The sequence below is a fragment of the Stylophora pistillata genome, chromosome 10 (assembly GCF_964205215.1).
Source record: "Stylophora pistillata chromosome 10, jaStyPist1.2, whole genome shotgun sequence".
Classification (NCBI taxonomy): Eukaryota; Metazoa; Cnidaria; class Anthozoa; order Scleractinia; family Pocilloporidae; genus Stylophora; species Stylophora pistillata.
In genome coordinates this window covers 28,354,925-28,377,877 of record NC_142528.1, presented here as the reverse complement: position 1 = coordinate 28,377,877, position 22,953 = coordinate 28,354,925, and the positions used below count along the sequence as shown (strand labels likewise).

General features: G+C 39.3%; 3 protein-coding genes and 2 pseudogenes across 3 annotated transcripts in view; 1 reads left to right on the top strand and 4 right to left on the bottom strand.

Annotated features, from left to right (window-relative positions):
- Nucleotides 1-42: 42 nt before the first annotated feature.
- Nucleotides 43-2,600, bottom strand: LOC148722535 (uncharacterized; annotated as a pseudogene).
- A 1,567-nt stretch (nt 2,601-4,167) lies between these two features.
- LOC148722534 (uncharacterized) lies at nt 4,168-8,074 on the bottom strand. Its single transcript, XM_088736889.1, has one exon. It carries the CDS (start codon nt 7,479-7,481, stop codon nt 5,850-5,852), a length of 1,632 nt encoding a protein of 543 aa, XP_088593015.1. The 5' UTR covers nt 7,482-8,074; the 3' UTR covers nt 4,168-5,849.
- A 48-nt stretch (nt 8,075-8,122) lies between these two features.
- LOC148722533 (uncharacterized) lies at nt 8,123-15,733 on the bottom strand (annotated as a pseudogene).
- Nucleotides 12,733-19,753, bottom strand: LOC111319442 (uncharacterized). Its single transcript, XM_022922217.2, is given in 2 exon segments — nt 12,733-19,682; nt 19,685-19,753. Coding segments are annotated over 2 exon segments (1,626 nt in total). The 3' UTR covers nt 12,733-18,125.
- LOC148722529 (uncharacterized) overlaps nt 19,665-22,953 on the top strand; it is a 19,740-nt gene continuing 16,451 nt past the window's right edge. Inside the window, exon 1 of the mRNA XM_088736894.1 lies at nt 19,665-22,951. Coding sequence (XP_088593020.1) covers nt 21,336-22,946 — 1,611 coding nt within the window. The 5' untranslated portion in view covers nt 19,665-21,335 and the 3' untranslated portion in view covers nt 22,947-22,951. The remainder of the gene's footprint in view (nt 22,952-22,953) is intronic.

The following is a 22,953-nucleotide window of genomic DNA, read 5'->3' as shown; positions in this document are numbered from 1 at the left end:
ACTGCCGACTTTGATACCTCATTTAATGATATCTTGAGGGAATCTTTCTGAAATTTTATCACGAGAGGAAAAGCAAAAGGACAAAAAAAGCTTTACAGTAAATGGTTTGAGCATGGGGGTAACACGTGAAAGTGTAGCGTGATCGTCCGGGTGAGCGTATTTCTGAGGACTGTTGACTCTGATGATGACTTCCGCACAGGTTGTCAAACGTCAGTCACCTCCACCGAGAACAGTCCTTCTCAGAACTACACTCACCCGGACGATCACATTTCACTCTCACAAAAACAGCTTAATTCTACTCAATACTTTTGATGAAGAACTTCGACTGTGGCCACGTTATTTTATACTATCTCATGAACCCACATGTCGTGGCTATTCTATTCATTTCGATATATATCACGGGATAACTCTATAATAGAATAATACAGCCTTGAGTAAGATATGTTTTGAATTGTATCATCTGTTAAATTCCATATTTTACCTAAGCAAGACTACAAACTTGATCATTTCCCATATTGATAGTTTACCCTCCTAAAAAGCGCTAACTAATATTTTATGTTAACCGAGATTCGCACCACGGAGTTATACCCTTCGATTGCCATGGATAAAACACATACATGAAAAATACAATTCATGCGAAATAAAATTTACACCGCGATGGAAACAGTGCTTTTCGTTTCAACAGTGTTCAGCTAACTTAATTGGCTAAATGCATAAAAGGCACCTTGAAATTTACATAGCCAGTTCGGTCTGAACAATATTTGATTATATGATTTGGCTCTCGTAAGTATCTTCAACATCTGTGATGATCTGACAGAAATAATTAACCAAACCAAGATTGAGGGATATTAAGAAAATATCCAACTATTTTTGATTATTAAGGAAACGGCATTTTGCAAAGAGTGTCTTTGTTTTCAAAGCGCTTGTGTATAATTTCTACCAGGTATGAACTTGACCACAGTGCTAAGGGAACTGCATTGTCAATTGTCACAAGCAGATGTCTTTTCCATCTTCTTTGCCAAACAGCCATAACGGCCATGTTTTGATAGCGAGTTTCAATTGCAAAAGATACGCTGGTGAAAAACCACTCAATCACCATTAAAATTGACGTTTGGATGGCAAACGATTGAACCAACGTTAGAAAAGATTCACCTGGTAGGTAAACTACCTTATATAAGTACAATACACCATAAAAAGACATGACACCAATGGATTCATACAACATGCTCATGATAGCGATATTAGCCATTAGTTTCTCACGGCGAGGAGTGCGAAAACTTCCCCAAGGAGCTGATTTTCTTCTCAACATGACGTGACAGTAGTGATCAATTGCGACCATTATGCTTCGTTCCATGACTTCTGCAACGCCATGAATTATTCCAAGAACCATCATGGATTGTAAATAGTTTAGATCCGCTTCGGTAAAACTCGAAACATCACCGGCGAGCCGAAATACACCGGCGCCGTGAAGACGACTAAATATCCCGGATGAGAAATGTTTATCAGTCGCTGAACAGAAATTCTGCAAATGATTTTGAGCACAACTCCAACAAGCGGAGCAAAGATAGCGATTAATAATTTACTTTTCTTGTTGTGTTTGTTGTATGCAGGGTAGATGGAAAAAACCGCTATAAAAGCAAGAATGTAACACAAACAGCTAGGAAGAATCAATTGTAAGAATAATCTGGCTCGTTGTCTCCTCGAATGGCCGACCGAGAAATGGGTGGTTATAAGATATACTTGTAAACAAATAGTGAAAAGAAACAAAAGAACGGAAGGAAATTTTTGAAACCCAGATGCATTTATGGCTTGTAGACCAACAAGACAAAGAGCATCCAAGCAATACCCAAAGAAAAAAGCCAGAAAGAGCTTTTTTTTTAACCCCATTAATTGATAAGGGCAAAATAGGAATAACATATTAACAGGGAACCATATATAAAAAAAAAGCGCAAGATGCGATTTTACAAATGCATCTCATCCATTGTAGTTGTACTGGAATTAGTTCCCTGGGCCAGAACTGACAGCTTAATACAGTTTTGTACAAGAGATAAGTGAACAACACGAAAAGAGAGCCTATGACTTGGTGGCAGCTAGAAGTTAAATTAAAGCTCCAATGTACATGGATTTAAAAATTGTGAGGAAACCGGATGATCGGAATCGCTTCCAAGCCATATTCTCATCTTCATCTTGCTGATCATGGGATATTTCTTCGATGTCCTTCGGTGAACACGCGTCTATAACTCTCACACATAGAGTTCTTGATATTGGGTAAGAACAGCCAGCTGTGTCGCCCCTATCACTGTACTCCTGATAAATAAACTCATCAACAGGATGATAATTCCACTCGAGACCTGTACTTTGAAGAGGATCGTAGCCAAAAGATTCTGCCGTGAATTCAGTATCTTCTGGATTGTAATACTCGGTCATGCCTCGAGTACTGAAAACTGATAACGATGTGACCAAACACCTCTATCAGTGTACTGCTAACCATGCTCAATTTATGTGATTGTCAGAAGATTTGTCATGATTTTCATTAATGATTCCTCTTTTTATCCATAGGAGGTCGAATCGAAACCGCTTATCACATGGTGGACAATTTCGGTAGGTAAATGCAGTCTCACATCTGAGGGAATTTTCGTAAAATTACTATTTATCCATTTTTATCCATATTAGGTCGCACCGCAACAGCTGATCACATGGAGGCAATTTCAGTATGTAAATGTAGTCTCATCTCCAACGGAAGTTTCCCAAAATTACTACGTATTTCAAACAATTATCGAGACAGGAATTTCTTTTACTTCACATCTGCCTAAAAGCCGCCAAAAAAATAATGTTGGTCACGTCTATATGGACTAATGATTTTAGTCAAGGCAAAGGCGTTCAGGAGAACATGAAGTTAGTTAAAATTTTGAGACCACCATGTTGATATGGCTGATATATTTTTCGAATGATTTGCCGCTGGACCTCTCTGTGGGCTTTGATCTGCGCGAGGAATCGTAATAACTTAAGCACCAATCAAAGTCGACAAAAGTGCTTTACCATCGTTAACCATCTTACTCCATTTGATGATATTAATACGTTCTCACTTGACTTCATCGCCAGATAAAGACCTTTAGAGCGCAATTTAAAAGCCACCAGCTAAATCCGCTGAGTGAGACAAGGATTAGTTTTAAACTTAGAAAAGGAAGTGCGAACAACCCACGATGGAACTGGAGGAAACCTTCCGACAAAGCGCTTGGTCTGACACAATCTCCTAACCAAACATTTGTTGGTTATTGCATTAAGAAATACATGCAGTCGCATGTAATAAAGCAAATTTCAAGTGAGTGTCGAAAGTACTCCGACCTTTAATTCTGTTTTAAATGATAAGAGTAACCGCCTATCAAGAAAAGGTCTATTGTTCCGGCTCAACTTCACACATTAAGTAGTAAACAATAGTCCTTTTGTTCTTTGCGACGCGAAAAAGTTCGTGACTAATCGGAAAAAATTTTTAGTATCACAATTTAGCTATTTTGGAAGAGTAGATAGGGCATATTTGCACACGACAAATAAATTGTCACCGGAGTACCCCAAGGGAAAATTAAACGCTTATTTAGCCGCTTCGGGGAAGTGGGTAGCGTAAATTTGTCTCGTCGAGTCAACTCTCAATGGTCTACTCCAGGAAAAAATTGACCGCTAATGTGGCAATGCACACATCGAGAATTAAAACTACGTTATGTGTCTCATTCAGACCAGCTCTCCCCGTGTAAATCTTTCTCCAGAAACTGTCATAGTTCTAAACTAAAGTCATCATAGTTCTAAACTAAAGTCGTCATAGTTATAAACTAAAGTCGTCATAGTTCTAAACTAAAGTCTAGTCTTTCCGAGAGTTTAAATTTCCCGCTCGTATGCTAATCGGAAGCTTCGACAAATCCCTCGTGTGTTCTGAAGCTGTTGCGCCATTGTTCAAAAATGGCCATATAGAGTCATTTTTCGCCTGTCTAACAAAGCCTATTGTTATCAAATCTCAGCCACTTTCCTTGATACGCGGTTAAGAAATCTTTTACCCTCAGTCAGCCCATAAGTCGTCTTACCATCTAAGACGATGCAGGCGTTTTGAAACACCAAGGTGGAAAACAAATAGGTTCAGCGACACATTTTTAATGAAATCTTGTATTGAGCATGATATTATATAAATATAGTTTTATTAATTTTAATAATAAGTTTCATCATTTTACAGTATTCAATTTCACTTTTAGGCTTATTATTATTCTTACATTAGTCATACTATTAGATATTCTGTTACACTTTTTGTAAATACGCAATTCAGCCCCTTAGAGGGCTGCCATATATTTATTTGTGAAATAAACCCTTTAAATAAACCCTTTACTAATTGTTTTGTGTTTGTTTTATTTCGCTCTATGATTGTTCCAGAGAACACGCACAACTCTTTTAACCAATCAAAGGCAAAACTAAAAGCATCACGAATTGGTCGCTCGCATTTTCCCGCGCTTTACGCAGTTTCATCGGTTTTAAGTTCCTTCTCATTTGCTCTTAAATGTATTTTCCTTTCTTATGCTCGGCCGTTGTCATTACATGTATTTTGCTTTTACGACACTCATCCGAAAAGCACACTTTATCAGGTGATAGGACCATACATATTAAAAGTAGACACCCAAATGCACAACCTGTTACAAAAATTAACACCGTTCGAAGTTATTTGTCATTTTGTTCTCAGTTAAGGCTTTGAAATTACGGACCATAAGCAGCCAGGACGGCAACACTAAGAAAAAAAGGTTAAAAAAAATATTTTTTACTTTCAATTAGAATTTCGAAAATAACTGCATGTGTTTACCGTCTCATACGGCGCCACACTTCAACCGCAACATCACGTATGAAAGCAGCGTTGAGTTCAAAGTGGAAATTAAAATGATTTGCCGTGGCAGTTTTGGTTCGCAGACGATGCAAATTTTGGTGATTTCACATTGTTGTTTCGCAAAGGACGGCTAAGACATATACAAAGTTTTGAAACGCACGTGTTGAGCTATTGTTCTGCCAATTAGAACCTTTGTTTTTCCACGTCCTCGTTGCCGTCGCCTTCGTGCTTTGCTTAAGGTCCCTAATATTGCGTGTTAACGTAGATTATATCTTAAATCTGCTTTGGACAAACAAAACGTTTGGCGAAAATACCATTCATGAATAAAACAATTTTGGAAAACCTAATAAACTTACTTTTGGTTCATACAATCTGGATTCGGAGTTCATTTTATTTTGCTCACTATACGAAAACGAGGGAACACCAGATTTATATTTTAAAATAACTTTTGATCATATCAATTAACTTTGTGATTATTTGACGCGACTTTAATCGCTTTTTACGCGTCGTAAACACTCTACAACTGAGAAAATCACGTAATGAATCAATGAGCCTCACCAAGTACATCGGATGATTTTGACGGAAACTAAACGGGCAGGTTCACTTTTCATCACTACTGCAGTATAAGAGAAACCCTCGTGAAGAAAATTCAGACACTGCCTGATCTATAATCTCGGACACTAACAGAAGATACGAAACAACAATAAGGGTATTATCAGTTTATCCAATAGCAAACTCTCTGAGGTAACATCATCAGAATTGTATCGCAGCAACTAAGGAGAATTACTGATGAGATCTTGGAAGGAAAGAGTTAAGTAAACTTGACCATAATGCCAATAACTAACTATTAATTGACTGAGGGATTTCTCAAAATTGGCGACTTCCATTAAACCCATGAAAACCGGTGTTGAAGATATTACTTATCTGAGTGGCCATCGAGAAATTTAAGACGATCCAGGAACCCAGCTAACGAACACTGCAACTCCTGATTTCCTCAAACTACTTCAGAAAAAGGCATCTTGCAAGGTTGACCATCATCACCGAAGCGAACATACAAAACTTCTGCGCAGTATCCACTCGACCATAATGAAGCAAACACCGCATTAATAATTGCTACGAGTGTATGTCTCTTCCATCTTTTTCTCCATACAGCCATGACAGCCATGTTCTGATAGTGAGTCACGATCGCAAGAGATATGCTGTTGAAAAGCCACTCAATCACCAGTAAAATTGACGTTTGGATGGCAAATGACTGAAGTAACTTTACAAAGGGTTGGTTTGAAACGTACATAAATTGATATAAGTACAATACGCTGTTCACAGACACTATGGCAGTTGATTCATACAACATGCTCATGATGGCGATATCAGCCATTAGTCTCTCACGGCGAGGGGTGCGAAAACTTCCGAACGGAGCCGATTCTCTTTTCAAAATCACGTGACAAAAATGATCAATGAAAACCATAACGCTTCGTTCCACGACTTCTGCAAAGCCATGAATTATTCCAAGAAATGCCATGGATTCTAAACTGTTCAAATCAGCTTGTAAAACTCGAAACCCAATTGCACAGCCGAAATACGCTGGTGCTAGCAGAACATACGAAAATCCAGGAAAAGTAATGTCCCACAACCGTTGGACTGAGATCCTGGAGATCACTTTCAATAAAACTCCAAGGAGAGGAGAGAAAATTGCGATGAGTAGTTTGCCTTGCTTGTTTTGCCTTCCATAAGCTGGATAAATTGTGTACAATAAAATCGTTCCCATAATGTAGCTGAAAGAAGTGGGAAGAATCAGTTGTAGGAACAAAGTGCCTCGTTTTCTTCCTGTGTGCCCGACCAAGAAATGAGCACTTACTACGAGATACACCTGACAAATTATATTGACAACAAACAAAACGCGCAGCGGGGTCTTCCGTAACGAAACTCCTTCATTCAATGAAGCCCTGTCCAAGGCATGTAGAGTCACGCGATACAATGCATCCAGACAATAAAAGAGGAAAGAAACCAGAAAAAGTCTTCCTTTCAACCCCATTACTTGATACGGCCGAAAGAGAAAAACGATGTTAACAGAGAACCACATGTCGAGAAAGAAGCAAGTTATGATGGCAGATATTGAATTTATCCATTGTATTTTTTCTGGAATCGTATCTTTGGAATTGAACAGACAGTTTAATTGAGTTTTGTAAGTGAGATAAGTTAATATCATATAAAGTGAGCCTAAGACAGACGATGTTAGTAAGGAAATTAAAGCTCCCATGACCATTGATTTACAAACTGTGCGGAGAGCGGATGGTCTGAGTCGCTTCCAAGCCATTGCTCTATCTTCTTCCTGCTGTTCAGTTTGTATTTCATCGTTTTCCTCAAGTGAGCAGGCATCTAGAACCCTTACATTTCGATTTATACCAGTCTGATAATCCAAAGTTCTGGCTTCTCTGTCGCTGTACTCCTGATAAATCAGCTCGTCAACTGGGAGATAATTCCATTCCAGACCTGTGCTACCTAAACGACTGTAGCTCAATGACTCTGCCGTGAATTCAGGTTCTTTTGGATTGTAATGCTCTACCACGCCTCGCGTAAAACTGACAACGATGTGGCCAAACACCTCTATCAGTGTACTGCCATTCATGCTTCACAGTGTAGATATTTACGTAACTTATATTTTAGTCTTAAGGCAACCCACCTAGGATGGCTTTTTGTATGGATCGCTCTACTGATCGATAGGATGCAGCTCACTTCAGTACTGTGTCGAATATCGAAACAGCTGAGCACGTTGTGACTACTGTTTGAATCACAATGAAAACATGGCTGATTTTGTTTCTGCATGTTTTTCGCTTGAGCTTTGGGCCTTGAACTGCTCATGGAATCGAGAAAACGAAGGCACCAAGAAAAATTCCCGTAATCACTGCCGACTTTGATACTTCATTTAATGATATCTTGAGGGAATCTTTCTGAAATTTTATCAAGAGAGGAAAAGTAAAAGGACAAAAACAGCTTTACAGTGAATGGTTTAAGCCTGAGGGTAACGTGTGAAAGTTTAGTTTGATCGTCCGGGTAAGCGTATTTCTGAGAACTGTTGACTCTGATGATGACTTCCGCACAGGTTGTCAAACGTCAGTCACCTCCACCGAGAACAGTCCTTCTCAGAACTACACTCACCCGGACGATCACATTTCACTCTCACAAAAACAGCTTTATTCTACTCAATACTTCTTATGAAGACCTTCGACTGTGGCTCATGAACCCACATGTCGTGGCTATTCTATTCATTTCGATATATATCACGGGATAACCCTATCATAAAATAATACAGCCTTGAATGAGAATATGTTTCGAATTGTATCATCTATTAAATTCATTCCATATTTTCCCTAAGCAAGACCATAAACTTCATCATTTCCCACATTGATAGCTTACCCTCCTAATATTTTATGTTAACCGAGATTCGCACCACCGAAATATACCCTTCGATTGCCATGGATAAAACACATACATGAAAAACACAATTCATGCGAAATAAAATTTATACCGTAATGGAAACAGTGCTTTTCGTTTCAACAGTGTTCAGCAAACTTAATTAGCCATATGCATAAAGGCACCTTCAAATTTACATAGCCATTTCGGTCTGAACAATATTTGATTATATGATTTGGCTCTCGTAAGTATCTTCAACATCTGTGATGATCTGACAGAAATAATTAACCAAACCAAGAGTGAGGGATATTTAAGAGAATATCCATAAGATAGGTGCACTTTTAAGCACTACTGTTGTCTGAGATAAACGATCACATGTGATGCATATGCAAATCCAACTCGGATAAATTGTGTCGGAGACGATCACAAGACACAAAGTCCACCAGAATAGCGGAGATCTCCCAACTATTTTTAATTATTAAGGAAACGGCATTTTGCAAAGAGTCTCTTTGTTTACGAAGCGCTTGTGTATAATTTCTACGAGGTATGAACTTGACCACAGTGCTAAGGGCACTACATTGACAATTGTCACAAGCAGATGTCTTTTCCATCTTCTTTGCCAAACAGCCATACCGGCCATGTTTTGATAGCGAGTCTCAATTGCAAAAGATACGCTGGTGAAAAACCACTCAATCACCATTAAAATTGACGTTTGGATCGCAAACGATTGAAGCAACGTCAACAAAGATTCACCTGGTAGGTAAACTACCTTATATAAGTACAATACACCATAAACAGACATGACACCAATGGATTGATACAACATGCTTATGATGGCGATATCAGCCATTAGTCTCTCACGGCGAGGAGTGCGAAAACTTCCCCAAGGAGCTGATGTTCTTCTCAATATGACGTGGCAGTAGTGATCAATCACGACCATTATGCTTCGTGTCATGACTTCTGCAACGCCATGAATTATTCCAAGAACTATCCTGGATTGTAAACAGTTTAAATCCGCTTGTAAAACTCGAAACATCGCCGGTGAGCCGAAATACACCGGCGCCATTAAGACGAATGAATATCTCGGATGGGAAGTGTTTCGTAGTCGCCGAACAGAAATTCTGCAAATGATTTTGAGCACAACTCCAACAAGCGGAGCAAAGATAGCGATTAATAATTTACCTTTGTTCTTGAACCAGAATCTGAACGTGCAAACGGACTCCACACGTGTTAAATTTTTTGTTTAACCCGCAAATTATTTTCTCTCATTGTTCGTCTTTAGTATTTATATAACTTATTTTTATACATTCTTGCTTTGATAATGACGTTATGTTAATGTCGAGACGTCGTCGATTTTAGCTTTCTATACCTTCTTATCGTTTTTAAATTTCACAATGCTATCAAGCAACGTTTTGTCGCAAGTTTTTATTTTTTAGAAGTTTTTCACTTCTTCTTTCTTCTTTTGTTTGTTGTATGCAAGGTAGAGGGAAAAAACTGCTATAAAACCAAGAATGTAACACAAACAGCCAGGAAGAATCAATTGTAAGAATAATCTGGCTCGTTGTCTCCTCGAATGGCCGACCGAGAAATGGGTGGTTATAAGATATACTTGTAAACAAATAGTGAAAAGAAACATAAGAACGGGAGGAAATTTTTGAAACCCAGATGCATTTAAGGCTTGTAGACCAACAAGACAAAGAGCATCCAAGCAATACCCAAAGGTAGAGGCCAGAAAGAGCTTTCTCTTTAACCCCATTAATTGATAAGGGCGAAACAGGAATAACACATTTACAGGAAACCATATATAATGAAAAGCGCAAGATGCGATTTTACAAATGCATCTCATCCATTGTAGTTGTACTGGAATTAGTTCCCTGGGCCAGAACTGACAGCTTAGTACAGTTTTGTACGAGAGACAAGTGAAAAACACAAAAATAGAGCCTATGACAGTGGCAGCTAAAAGTAAAATTAAGCTCCAATGTACGTGGATTTAAAACTTGTGCGGAAACCGGATGGTCCGAGTCGCTTCCATGCCATATTCTCATCTTCATCTTGCTGATCATGGGATATTTCTTCGATGTCCTTAGGTGAGCACGCTTCTATAACTCTCACAGCAAGACTTCTTGATATTGGGTAAGAACAGCCAGCTGTGTCACCCCTATCACTGTACTCCTGATAAATAAACTCATCAACAGGATGATAATTCCACTCGAGACCTGTGCTTTGGAGAGGATCGTAGCCAAAAGATTCTGCCGTGAATTCAGTATCTTCTGGATTTTAATATTCGGTCACGCCTCGAGTACTGAAAACTGACAACGATGTGACCAAACACCTCTATCAGTGTACTGCTAATCATTCTCAATTTATGTGATTGTCAGAAGATTTGTCATGATTGTCATTAATGATTCCTCTTTTTATCCATAGGAGGTCGAATCGAAACCGCTTACCACATGGTGGACAATTTTGGTAGGTAAATGCAGTCTCACATCTGAAGGAATTCTCGTAAAATTACTATTTATCCATTTTTATCCGTATTAGGTCGTACCGCAACAGTTGATCACATGGTGGGCAATTTCAGTATGTAAATGCAGTCTCATCTTCAACGGAAGTTTCCCAAAATTACTACGTATTTCAAACAATTATCGAGACAGGAATTTCTTTTACTTCACATCTGCCTAAAAGCCGCCAAAAAAATAATGTTGGTCACGTCTATATGGACTAATGATTTTCGTCAAGGCAAAGGCGTTTCAGGAGAACATGAAGTTAGTTAAAATTTTGAGACCACCATGTTGATATGGCTGATATATTTTTCGCATGCTTTGCCGCTGGACCTGTCTGTGGGCTCTGATCTGCGCGAGGAATCGTAATAACTTAAGCACCAATCAAAGTCGACAAAAGTGCTTTACCATCGTTAACCATCTTACTCCATTTGATGATATTAATACGTTCTCACTTGACTTCATCGCTAGATAAAGACCTTTAGAGCGCAATTTAAAAGCCACCAGCTAAATCCGCTGAGTGGGACAAGGATTAGTTTTAAACTTAGAAAAGGAAGTGCGAACAACCCACGATGGAACTGGAGGAAACCTTCCGACAAAGCGCTTGGTCTGACACAATCTCCTAACCAAACATTTGTTGGTTATTGCATTAAGAAATACATGCAGTCGCTTGTAATAAAGCAAATTTCAAGTGAGTGTCGAAAGTACTCCGACCTTTAATTCTGTTTTAAATGATAAGAGTAACCGCCTATCAAGAAATGGTCTATTGTTCCGGCTCAACTTCACACATCAAAGAGTAAACAATAGTCCTTTTGTTCTTTGTAGCGCTGAGGGACTTTGGACGAAGCGACACGAAAAAGTTCGTGACTAATCGGAAAAAGGTTTTGGCATCACAATTTAGCTATTTTGGAAGAGTAGGTAGCGCATATTTGCACACGACAGATAAATTGTCACCGGAGTACCCCAAGGGAAAATTAAACGCTGATTTAGTCGCTTCGGGGAAGTGGGTAGCGTAAATTTGTCTCGTCGAGTCAACTCTCAATGGTCTACCCCAGGAAAGAATTGACCGCTAATGTGGCAATGCACACATCGAGAATTCAAACTACGTTATGTGTCTCATTCAGACCAGCTCTTTCCGTATAAATCTTTCTCCAGAAACTGTCATAGTTCTAAACTAAAGTCGTCATAGTTCTAAACTAAAGTCTAGTCTTTCCGAGCGTTTAAATTTCCCGCTCGTATGCTAATCGGAAGCCTCGACAAATCCCTCGTGTGTTCTGAAGCTGTTGCGCCATTGTTCAAAAATGGCCATATAGAGTCATTTTTCGCCTGTCTAACAAAGCCTATTGTTATCAAATTTCAGCCACTTTTCTTGATACGCGGTTAAGAAATCTTTTACCTTCAGCCCATAAGTCGTCTTACCGTCTAAGACGATGCAGGCGTTTTGAAACACCAAGGTGGAAAACAAATAGGTTCAGGGACACATTTTTAATGAAATCTTGTATTGAGCATGATATTATATAAATATAGTTTTATTAATTTTAATAATAAGTTTCCTCATTTTACAGTATTCAATTTCACTTTTAGGCTTATTATTATTCTTACATTAGTCATACTACTAGATATTCTGTTACACTTTTTGTAAATACGCAATTCAGCCCCTTGGAGGGCTGCCATATATTTATTTGTGAAATAAACCCTTTAAATAAACTCTTTACTAATTGTTTTGTGTTTGTTTTATTTCGCTCTTTGATTGGCCCAGAGAACTCGCACAACTCTTTTAACCAATCAAAGGCAACACTGAAAGCATCACGAATTGGTCGCTCGCATTTTCCCGCACTTTACGCAATTTCATCGGTTTCAAGTTGTTACGTGCACGAATGACCAACAAATGTCCGCTAACAAAGCATATATGAAAGTAGACTCCCGAGTACGATATATGGCACGCAACAAAAATGTAACAACAAGCAGTTACCCATTTTAACTATTATTTAATTAGTTTTACATTGTCTAATTTAGTTAGGTTAAGGATTAAGTTAAGCAGTTCATAAAGCAGGCTTACAATCCTTCATGCCGTAGAAGTGTTCTTCGTCTTGATCAACTTCCAATTCCAACATCCACCGACTGAAGACCATAGCGCTTGGCTTTCTTGATTCATGGCTTTCTTTCCGTGTACACAAATTCTTCCGGAGGACTTCATAGTGAACTCTAAATTCTTTATCTCCTTCCCTTCTCGGCTATCGTCTCTTTCTTCTCTTTCTTCTCTCCGGATATCGCAAGGTCAAAAGGTCATAGCCTCGTCATATCATAGCTTCCAAAAGTTCTGTCAGCAAGCCACGAGGGTAAGCCCTCGGGCAAATCTCTTTTGTACTTCTCACAAGCCAGCTTTTATACGTTTACTTTAGTTATCTAGAATGTTCTATTACTATTTATAGCGTATTACAAGTTGTACTATTTTTGGAAACTGCTGAGTCACGAAAGAAGTTTCTGGAATATTACAGATTATAGATAATTCTAGAAAAGTCTGGGATTGCGTGACAGATTCAGTAAAAATAATTCGATCCTCGTAACAAAGTCCATTCTCCTTGGCTCTTAAATGTATTTTCCTTTCTTATGCTCGGCTGTTGTCATTACATGTATTTTGCTTTTACGACACTCATCCGAAAAGCACACTTTATCAGGTGATAGGACCATACATATTAAAAGTAGACACCCAAATGCACAACATGTTACAAAAATTAACACCGTTCGAAGTTATTTGTCATTTTGTTCTCAGTTAAGGCTTTGAAATTACGGACCATAAGCAGCCAGGACGGCAACACTAAGGGAAAAAGGTTAAAAAAAATATTTTTTACTTTCAATTAGAATTTCGAAAATAACTGCATGTGTTTACCGTCTCATACGGAGCCACACATCAACCGCAACAGAACCTATAAAAGCAGCGTTGAGTTCAAAGTGGAAATTAAAATGATTTGCCGTGGCAGTTTCGGTTCGCAGACGATGCAAAGTTTGGTGATTTCACATTGTTGTTTTGCAAAGGACGGCTCAGATATATACAAAGTTTTGAAACGCACGTGCTGAGCTATTGTTCTGCCAATTAGAACCTTTGTTTTTCCACGTCCTCGTTGCCGTCGCCTTCGTGCTTTGCTTAAGGTCCCTAATATTGCGTTTTAACGTAGATTGTACCTTAAATCTGCTTTGGACTAAAAAAACGTTTGGCGAAAATACCATTCATAAATAAAACAATTTTGGAAAACCTAACAAACATACTTTTGGTTCATACAATCTGGATTCGGAGTTTATTTTATTTTGTTGACTATACGAAAACAATGGAACACCAGATTTATATTTTAAAATAACTTTTGATCATATCAATTAACTTTGTGATTATTTGACGTGACTTTCATCGCTTTTTAGGCGTCGTAAACACTCTACAACTGAGAAAATCACGTAATGAATCAATGAGTCTCACCAAGTACATCGGATGATTTTGACGGAAACTAAACGGGCAGGTTCACTTTTCATCACCACTGCAGTATAAGAGAAACTATCCCTTGTGAAAAAAATTCAGACACTGCCTGATCTATAATCTCGGACACTAACAGAAGATGCGAAGGTCACCAGTGAAGATTCCTGAATCTTACAAACTCTTATCCCCCAAACTCTCATGAGTGACAAACACAGACTTTCTCTTCGCAATATCAATGTAGTATCGAGCTGGAAAGTGATAGAAATAAAGGAGAAACAACAATAAGGGGATTATCAGTTTATCCAATAGCAAACTCTCTGAGGTAACATCATCAGAATTGTATCGCAGCAACTAAGGAGAATTACTGATGAGATCTTGGAAGGAAAGAGTTAAGTAAACTTGGCCATAATGCCAATAACTAACTATTAATTGACTGAGGGATTTCTAAAAAATTGGCGACTTCCATTAAACCCATGAAAACCGGTGTTGAAGATATTACTTATCTGAATGGCCATCGAGAAATTTAAGACGATCCAGGAACCCAGCTAGCGAACACTGCAACTCCTGATTTCCTCATACTACTTAAGAAAAAGACGTCTTGCAAGGTTGACCATTATCACCGAAGCGAACATGCAAAACTTCTGCGCAGTATCCACTCGACCATAATGAAGCAAACACCGCATTAATAATTGCTACGAGTGTATGTCTCTTCCATCTTTTTCCCCATACAGCCATGACAGCCATGTTCTGATAGTGAGTCACGATCGCAAGAGATAGGCGCGGCGGGGTCTTCCGTAACGAAACTCCTTCATTCAATGAAGCCCTGTCCAAGGCATGTAGAGTCACGCGATACAATGCATCCAGACAATAAAAGAGGAAAGAAACCAGAAAAAGTTTTCCTTTCAACCCCATTAATTGATACGGCCGAAAGAGAAAAACGAAGTTAACGGAGAACCACTTGTCGAGAAAGAAGCAAGATGTGATGGCAGATATTGAATTTACCCATTGTACTTTTACTGGAATCGTACCTTTGGAATTGAACAGACAATTTAGTTCAGTTTTGTAAGTGATATAAGTTAATAATATATAGAGTGAGCCCACGACGGACGATGTTAGTAAGGAAATTAAAGCTCCAATGTACATTGATTTACAAACCGTGCGGAGAGCGGATGGTGTGAGTCGCTTCCGAGCCATTGCTCTATCTTATTCCTGCTGTTCAGTTTGTATTTTATCGTTTTCCTCAAGTGAGCAGCCATCTATGACCCTTACATTTTGATTTATACCAGTCTGATAATCCAAAGTTCTGGCTTCTCTGTCGCTGTACTCCTGATAAATAAGCTCGTCAACTGGGAGATAATTCCATTCTACAACTGTGCTACCTAAACGACTGTAGCTCAAAGACTCTGCCGTGAATTCAGGTTCTTTTGGATTGTAATGCTCTACCACGCCTCGCGTAAAACTGACAACGATGTGGCCAAACACCTCTATCAGAGTACTGCCCATGCTTCCCAGTGTAGATATTTACGTAACTTATATTTTAGTCTTATGGCAACCCACCTAGGATGGCTTTTTGTATCGATCGCTCTACTGATCGATAGGATGCATTGCACTTCAGTACTGCGTCGGATATCGAAACAGCTGAGCACATTGTGACTAGTGTTTGTTTTACAATGAACTGAACATGGCTGATTTTGTTTCTGCGTGTTTTTCGCTTGAGCTTTGGGCCTTGAACTGCGCATGGAATGAATATATATATGAATATAGTTTATATCTGACCACTTGCAGCCTAGAGGCTGAATTACGGGTGTAGTGTAAGGTTGAGAACAGACGTCAGCATATCAGGCGCCTCTGGCAGCCGCTTCAGTCTATCGATCTCACCTTCCCAGCCATCCCACCCCAGGGTAGGACATCCATCACACAGTAATCTCGTGTGTGGGAAATTAACGTCTCCTACCCCAACCCTGCAGGAGACGGGACCTCCATTTATTCGTCCCTATCCGAGAAGACTAGAATATCTAACCATTTCTTGATGTTATAGAAAGGTAGCAAATTCTTCTCAATTATTTTAAGACCTTGAGTGTTGATCCGGCCGGGGCTCGAGCCCTCGACCTCCCGCACAACAGTCCAGCGCTCTCTCCATTGAGCTAACCGGGAGGCGAAGGTACGAGATAACGAAGGTACCAAGAAAAATTCCTATAATCACTGCCGACTTTGATACTTCATTTAATGATATCTTGAGGGAATCTTTCTGAAATTTTATCAAGAGAGGAAAAGTAAAAGGACAAAAACAGCTTTACAGAAAATGGTTTGAGCCTGAGGGTAACATGTGAAAGTGTAGCGTGATCGTCCGGGTGAGCGTATTTCTGAGGACTGTTTACTCTGATGATGACTTCCGCACAGGTTGTCCAAACGTCAGTCACCTCGACCGACAACAGTCCTTCTCAGGACTAAAGGCTGATAGTTTCGAAAGAAACTGTTTGGGGCTGCGTCGGTGGGAGTAACGAAATGATTTGGATATATCAGGATTACACTCGCCGGGACGATCACACTTCACTTTTACTTATTCTACTTAGTAGTTCTGATGAAGAACTTCGGCTTTCGCTGCGTTATCTTACGCTATCTCATGAACCCACATGTCGTGGCTATTCTACTCATTTCGATATATATCAGGGGATAACTCTATAATAAAATAAAATAATACAGCCTTGAGTAAGATATGTTTCGAATTGTATCATCTGTTAAATTCATTTCATATTTTACCTAAGCAAGACCACAAACTTGATCATTTCCCATTCTGATAGTTTACGCTCCAAAAAAGCGCTCACTAATATTTTATGTTAACCGAGATTCGCACCATCGAATTATACCTCTCGATTGCCATGGATAAAACACATACATACAAAAAATACAATTTATGCGAAATAAGATGCACACCGTAGTGAAAACAGTGCTTTCGATTTCAACAGTCTTCAGCTAACTTGATTGGGTATATGCACAACATGAAAGGCACCTTGAAATTTACATAGCAATTTCGGTTTGAACAAGGAGTGTTTGATTATATGATTTGGCTCTCGTAAGCATCTCAAAATAAATAACCAAACCTAGATTGAGGGATATTTTACAGAATATCCAAAAGATAGGTGCACTTTTGAGCACTATTGTTGTCTGAGATAAATGATCACACGTGATGCAAATGCAAAATCAATCTCGGATAAATTGAGTCGGAGACTATCACAAAACACAAAGTCCACCAAAATTAGCGGAGATCTCCCAACCATTTTTAATTGTTAAGTAAACGGTATTTTGCAAAGAGTGTCTGTGTGTTCGAAGCGCTTGTGCATAATGCTAAGGGAACTGCATTGACAATTGCCACAAGTAGAGGTCTTTTCCATCTTCTGTGCCAAAGAGCCACAGGGAACAACAGATTTCTATTTTAAAATAATTTTTTATCATATTTGATCTATATGATAAGGTTTCGTCACTTTCCAAGTGTCGCAAACATTCTACAGCTGTAGAAATCTCTGAATGAATTCATGAACTACACCAGGTAGAGGGGATGGTTATGACGGAAACTTTACAGACGGGCGTGCTTTCCATCACCACTTCTGTATAAGAAAGAAAATTCAAAGACACTGCATGATCTATAATCTTGGACACTAACTGAAGATCGAAGGTCGCCAGTAAAGATTGCTGAATCTTACGAACTCTTAACCCTCTTACTCTCGTGAGTGATCAACACGGAATTTCTCAGGGGATGATTATGATGGAAACTTGACAGACAGGTGTACTTTTCGCTTGTGAAGAAAATGGAAAGATACTCTATGATCCATTAAGCTCGTAAACTGACAGAAGATACGGAGGTCATCAGTGAGGATTGCTGAAATCTTACGTACTCTTATGTAAACGGCATCCTACAAGGATGGTTAGTGTCTTTGAAGCGCCCATGCAGAATCTCTAAGAGATAGCCACTTGACCATAGTGCAAAGGGAACCGCGCAGACAACTGCCACAATTGTGTGTCTCCTCCATGTTTTTCGCCAAACAGCCATGACGGCCATGTTCTGATAGTGAGTCACGACCGCTAGAGACATGCTGGTGAAAAACCACTCAATCACCAATAAAATTGAACTTTGGACGGCAAACGATTGAAGCAATTTTATAAGAGGCTCATTTTGTAGGAAAATAGCTTTATAAAGGTATAACACGCCATTGACAGACACCACACCAATTGATTCATACAACTTGCTCATAATTGCAGTATCAGCCATTAGTCTCTCACGGCGAGGAGTACGAAAACTTCCCCAAGGAGCTGACGTTCTTTTCCAAATAACATGGCCGTAATGATCGATAATGACCATAAAGATTCGTTCTAAGACCTCCGAAATTCCGTGAACTATTCCAAGAATAGCCATGGATCGCAAACTGTCTAAATTTGCTTGTAAAACTCGAAACATAATAGCTGAGCCAAAGTACAGCGGCGCCAGTAATACGTATGAATATCCCGGATGGGTAATGTTCCTTAGCCGCTGAACAGAAATCCTGCAAATCACTTTGAGTACAAATCCAACTAGAGGAGCGAGGATGGCAATCAGCAGTTTACCTTCGTTTGTTTGTTTATTGTATGCTGGGTAAATGGTGTAAATTGTAATGAAAGTAACAGCGTCACTCAAACAGTTTGGAAGAATCAATTGCAAGAATAAAGAAGCTCGTTTTCTCCTTGAAAGGCTGACCGAGAAGTGAGTCGTTACAAGATATACTTGCAAACATATACTGACAAGAAACAAAATATTGAGTGGAAGTTTCAGTGACGTGAACGCTTTGGATTGTAACACTTCGAAGGCTTGCAGACCAATACGATAAAAAGCATCCAAGCAGTATACTGAGAGAGCAGCAAGCGCCAGTTTTATTTTAACCCCTATTAACTGGTAAGGGCGAAATAAGAGTAACATACTCACAAGGAACCAAATGTAAACAAAGGCAGAAGATACGATACCGGACATACATTTCATCCATTGTATTTGTAACGGAATTGACTCAACGGAGTGAAACGGGCAGTCGAGTACAGTTTCGTATGAGAGATAAGTGAAGAACACGAACAGAGAGCCGATGACTGTTGCAGTTAATAAGGAAATCAAAGTTCCAGTAAACAGTGACTTCCAAATTGTGTAACAAATTGAAGGCCTGAAACTCTTCCAAGCCATTGCTCTATCGTGTCCTCGCTGTTCGCCTCGTGTTTCTTCCTTTTCTTCGGTTGAGCAAGCGTCTATAACTCTTACAGCAAGACTCCTTGACGGCGTATGAGACTGAGCGTCAGTCGTGTGTTCTTTATCACTGTATTCTTGATAAATGAATTCATCCAAAGGATAATAATTCCATCCTCGACCTGTGCTTTCTAATGGATTGTAGCCTAAGGACTCTGTCGTGAATTCTGGTTCATCCGGGTTGTAAAATTAAACGCTATTACGCCTCGCGTAAAACTGACTACGATGTGACCGAACACCTCTATTAGTGTGCTTGTACCCATGCTGAAAGGATATGACAGTAAAATTCACCATAGGTTTGCGCTGAAAGACTTTGACCTTTACAAGAAAAACATTTGTCACGATAATGAAATTGTTAGCGTCATGCGTTGCATTTTGGGTAAACGTACCACTTTGAGTCACGTAAGTGAATATGTCGAGTAAAGTAGGACTGTGCAGCTCAATCATGATGGAAATTATATTTGCGGCTTAAAATTAGGGAAAGGTCTAGTTTTTTAAACAAAGCGGAGGCGATAGGGTGGCTGAAGTTTAAGACGTAAACATTGAAGCGTCCTAAGCTTGAAAAATGGATCTAAACACAAGTTTGCAAGTCGCTGTACAACTGCAACACTGAATTTAAAAGGGGGTTCTTCCTGTTTGTGATCATGACTCCAAAGGATGCAAGTATATATCAACTATGGCTGGGATAAAAAAAACCCACAGGTGAACCCAGAGGACAAAGTGCCTGAACAGCGGATGGAGAGAAGTGATACCGAATTTAAAAATACGCTTTAGGGCTAAATGACCGGCAGTCAAAACATTTTCTAACAATTTAACAAATCGAGACAGCCTCTACAACCCAAACTATTATTTGTCGACGAGGAACTGCCATGTGATCTCGAAGTGATTCATAAATTATGTCTTAAGCTCGATTTACGTTGGGCTTAGAATACGGAGCCATGGATGATTGCGTGAGGTGGACTTCCGGTCACGGTCTTCAAATAAGAAATTGACCGGCAGTCGGAATTTTTTTTTTAATTTTAACAAATCAAGGGAACCCATAAAATCCAAACTATCTTATGTCCACGAGGAACTGCAAAGCAACGGCTTGATGTCAGGAATAAAAAACTTGTGGGTCCAGCGAAGCAAACGCTTTTAAAGCAGCATTGCAAGAATATATCAGGCACCCTTCTCGATTTTCGACGAGTGAACAAACCCAAAAAAAAAAAAAAAAACAAAGGAAAAAAAACTTTTCAAATAGAGCACGATGACTTATTCAAATTCTTGGAGGACGCAACATTATCGACTGCAAAACCCTTTCTTACTAAGCTTGAGCTATTTTGAGTCAATGCTGTCCTTTAGGGGTTTTTCGAAGAACTCGCGTTCTTTTCTCATAATAGTTTCTGTGGTACGAAAGCCACTCGCGACAAATCAGCAATCACCAATACGCCTGAAGCGGAAAAAGCACTACACCATATAAAGAAAGGAAAATTCAACATTAGAAAAAAGAGGAAATAAGGCAGCAAGGGGAGTTGGCACAAATGCGATGAAATATAAACTCAAAAACAATCATGACATATAAGAAAGATCTAAACGCTCATCAATTCATGCGCAAATCCTGCCACTTAATCACCATGATTCTTACTGAGGAGCTCTGCGCTTCAGTCTTTACAGTTCAAGTTCACAGAATGTCAATATATTATACCCTTTTAGATTTACCGGATGAGCCATAACAGTAGTGCTGCTGGCGAAAAAAGTGAAAGAAGGGTTTATTGGTTTCTGAAGCTGGGAATATGTATAAAGCTGACAGCCTGCCGAGAAAAAGGATGTTTATATTGTAAATCTACCTACCACTGATGGTATCAAATGGGAAGTACATTGATAGAGGTGTTTGGTCGTACCGTTTTTAGTTTTACACGAAACGTGACAGAGAATTATAACCCGGAAGAACCTGAATTCACTGCAGAGTCTTTTGGCTACGATCCTCTACAGAGCACAGGTCTGGAATGGAATTACCTTCCAGTCGATGAACTAATTTATCAAGAACATGACGACAAGGAGGTCACGAGCCCGAATTATTTCGCAGCCTGCAGTGTTAATGTGAGAGTTTTAGACGCCTGCTTACCAGATGAGCACCAAGAAATACAAGACAAACAGCAAAATGAAGAAAGAGCAATGGCTTGGAAGAGATTCAGACCATCCGCTCTCCGCACAGTTTGTAAGTCAATGTACATTGGAGCTTTGATTTCACCGCTGGCTGCTACCATCATAGGTTCACTTTATATGTTGATCTCCTACATCTCTTATCAAACTGAACTCAACTGCCAATTTAACTCAAACGATTCCATTCCACTGAAAATACAATGGATTCGAACATTGTCTCAAGTGATAGCATGCATTTTCCTTTACATGTGGTTCTTTTTAAATACACTTTTCCTTTTCCGACCATACCAGTTAAAAGGGATCAAGAGAAAATTGATCCTCGTTGCCTTTCTTATGCTTTCTTTGGATGCAGTTTATCGTGTAGTCCTCCAAGCCTATGGAATATCTCATTCCAAGATATCAACATTGCAGAGGCTGCCACTTAACTCTCTATTTTTGCTCAGTGCATGTTGGCAAGTTTATTTTCTTACAAACCATTTCAGGATACTATCAAAACGACGGCGCCTAAATATACTTTTAAAAATATTGTTGCCAAGCTTGGTTACTTTCCTTCTTGGCATCCTCATAACTTCATTTCTTTACCCCGTGTATAACAAGGAAAATGAAACGGGAAAATTATTAATTGCGCTCTTTTCGCCCCTTAGTGGAGTTATCTTCAAAGCGATCTCCCGAATCTGCGTTCAGCGGTTATGGAACATAACTCATCCGGGATATTCATACGTCCTGTTGGTACCTTGGTATTTCGGCTCAGCGATCACTTTTCGAGTCTTACAAGCAGATTTAGACAGTTTGCAGTCCATCGCCATTCTTGGGATAGTCCATGGCTTTGCAGAAGTCATAGAACGTAGCACCATGGTTGTCATTGACCACATATTTCATGTTATTTGGAAAAGAAAATCAGCTCCTTGGGGAAGTTTTCGAACCCCGCGTCGTGAGAGACTGATGGCTGATGTCGCTATCATAAGCATGTTATATGAATCAGCTGGTATAGTATCTGTTAACGGTGGTTTGTACTTGTATCAGCTCATTTACTTAAAACATAGTTCACTTCTAAAGCTTCTGCAGGAGTTTGCCATTCGTACCTCAGTTCAGCTGGTGATTGAATGGTTTTTCACCAGCGTATCTCTCGCAATCGAGACTCACTATCAGAACATTGCTGTCATGGCTGTTTGGCGAAAAAGATGGAAGAGACACGTTTTGGTAGGGGTAGTAAATGCTGTGCCTTTAGCTTTGTGGACAAGCAATTATCTGATAGAAATTGTACATGGGCGACTTAATGAAGCTGATCAGCCTCGTAAAATGCCGTTCAACTGAACACGGT

Bases quoted from the DNA above. Each gene is read 5' to 3' on its own strand.
- LOC148722534 (XM_088736889.1), bottom strand. From the start codon at position 7,481: ATGAATGGCAGTACACTGATAGAGGTGTTTGGCCACATCGTTGTCAGT.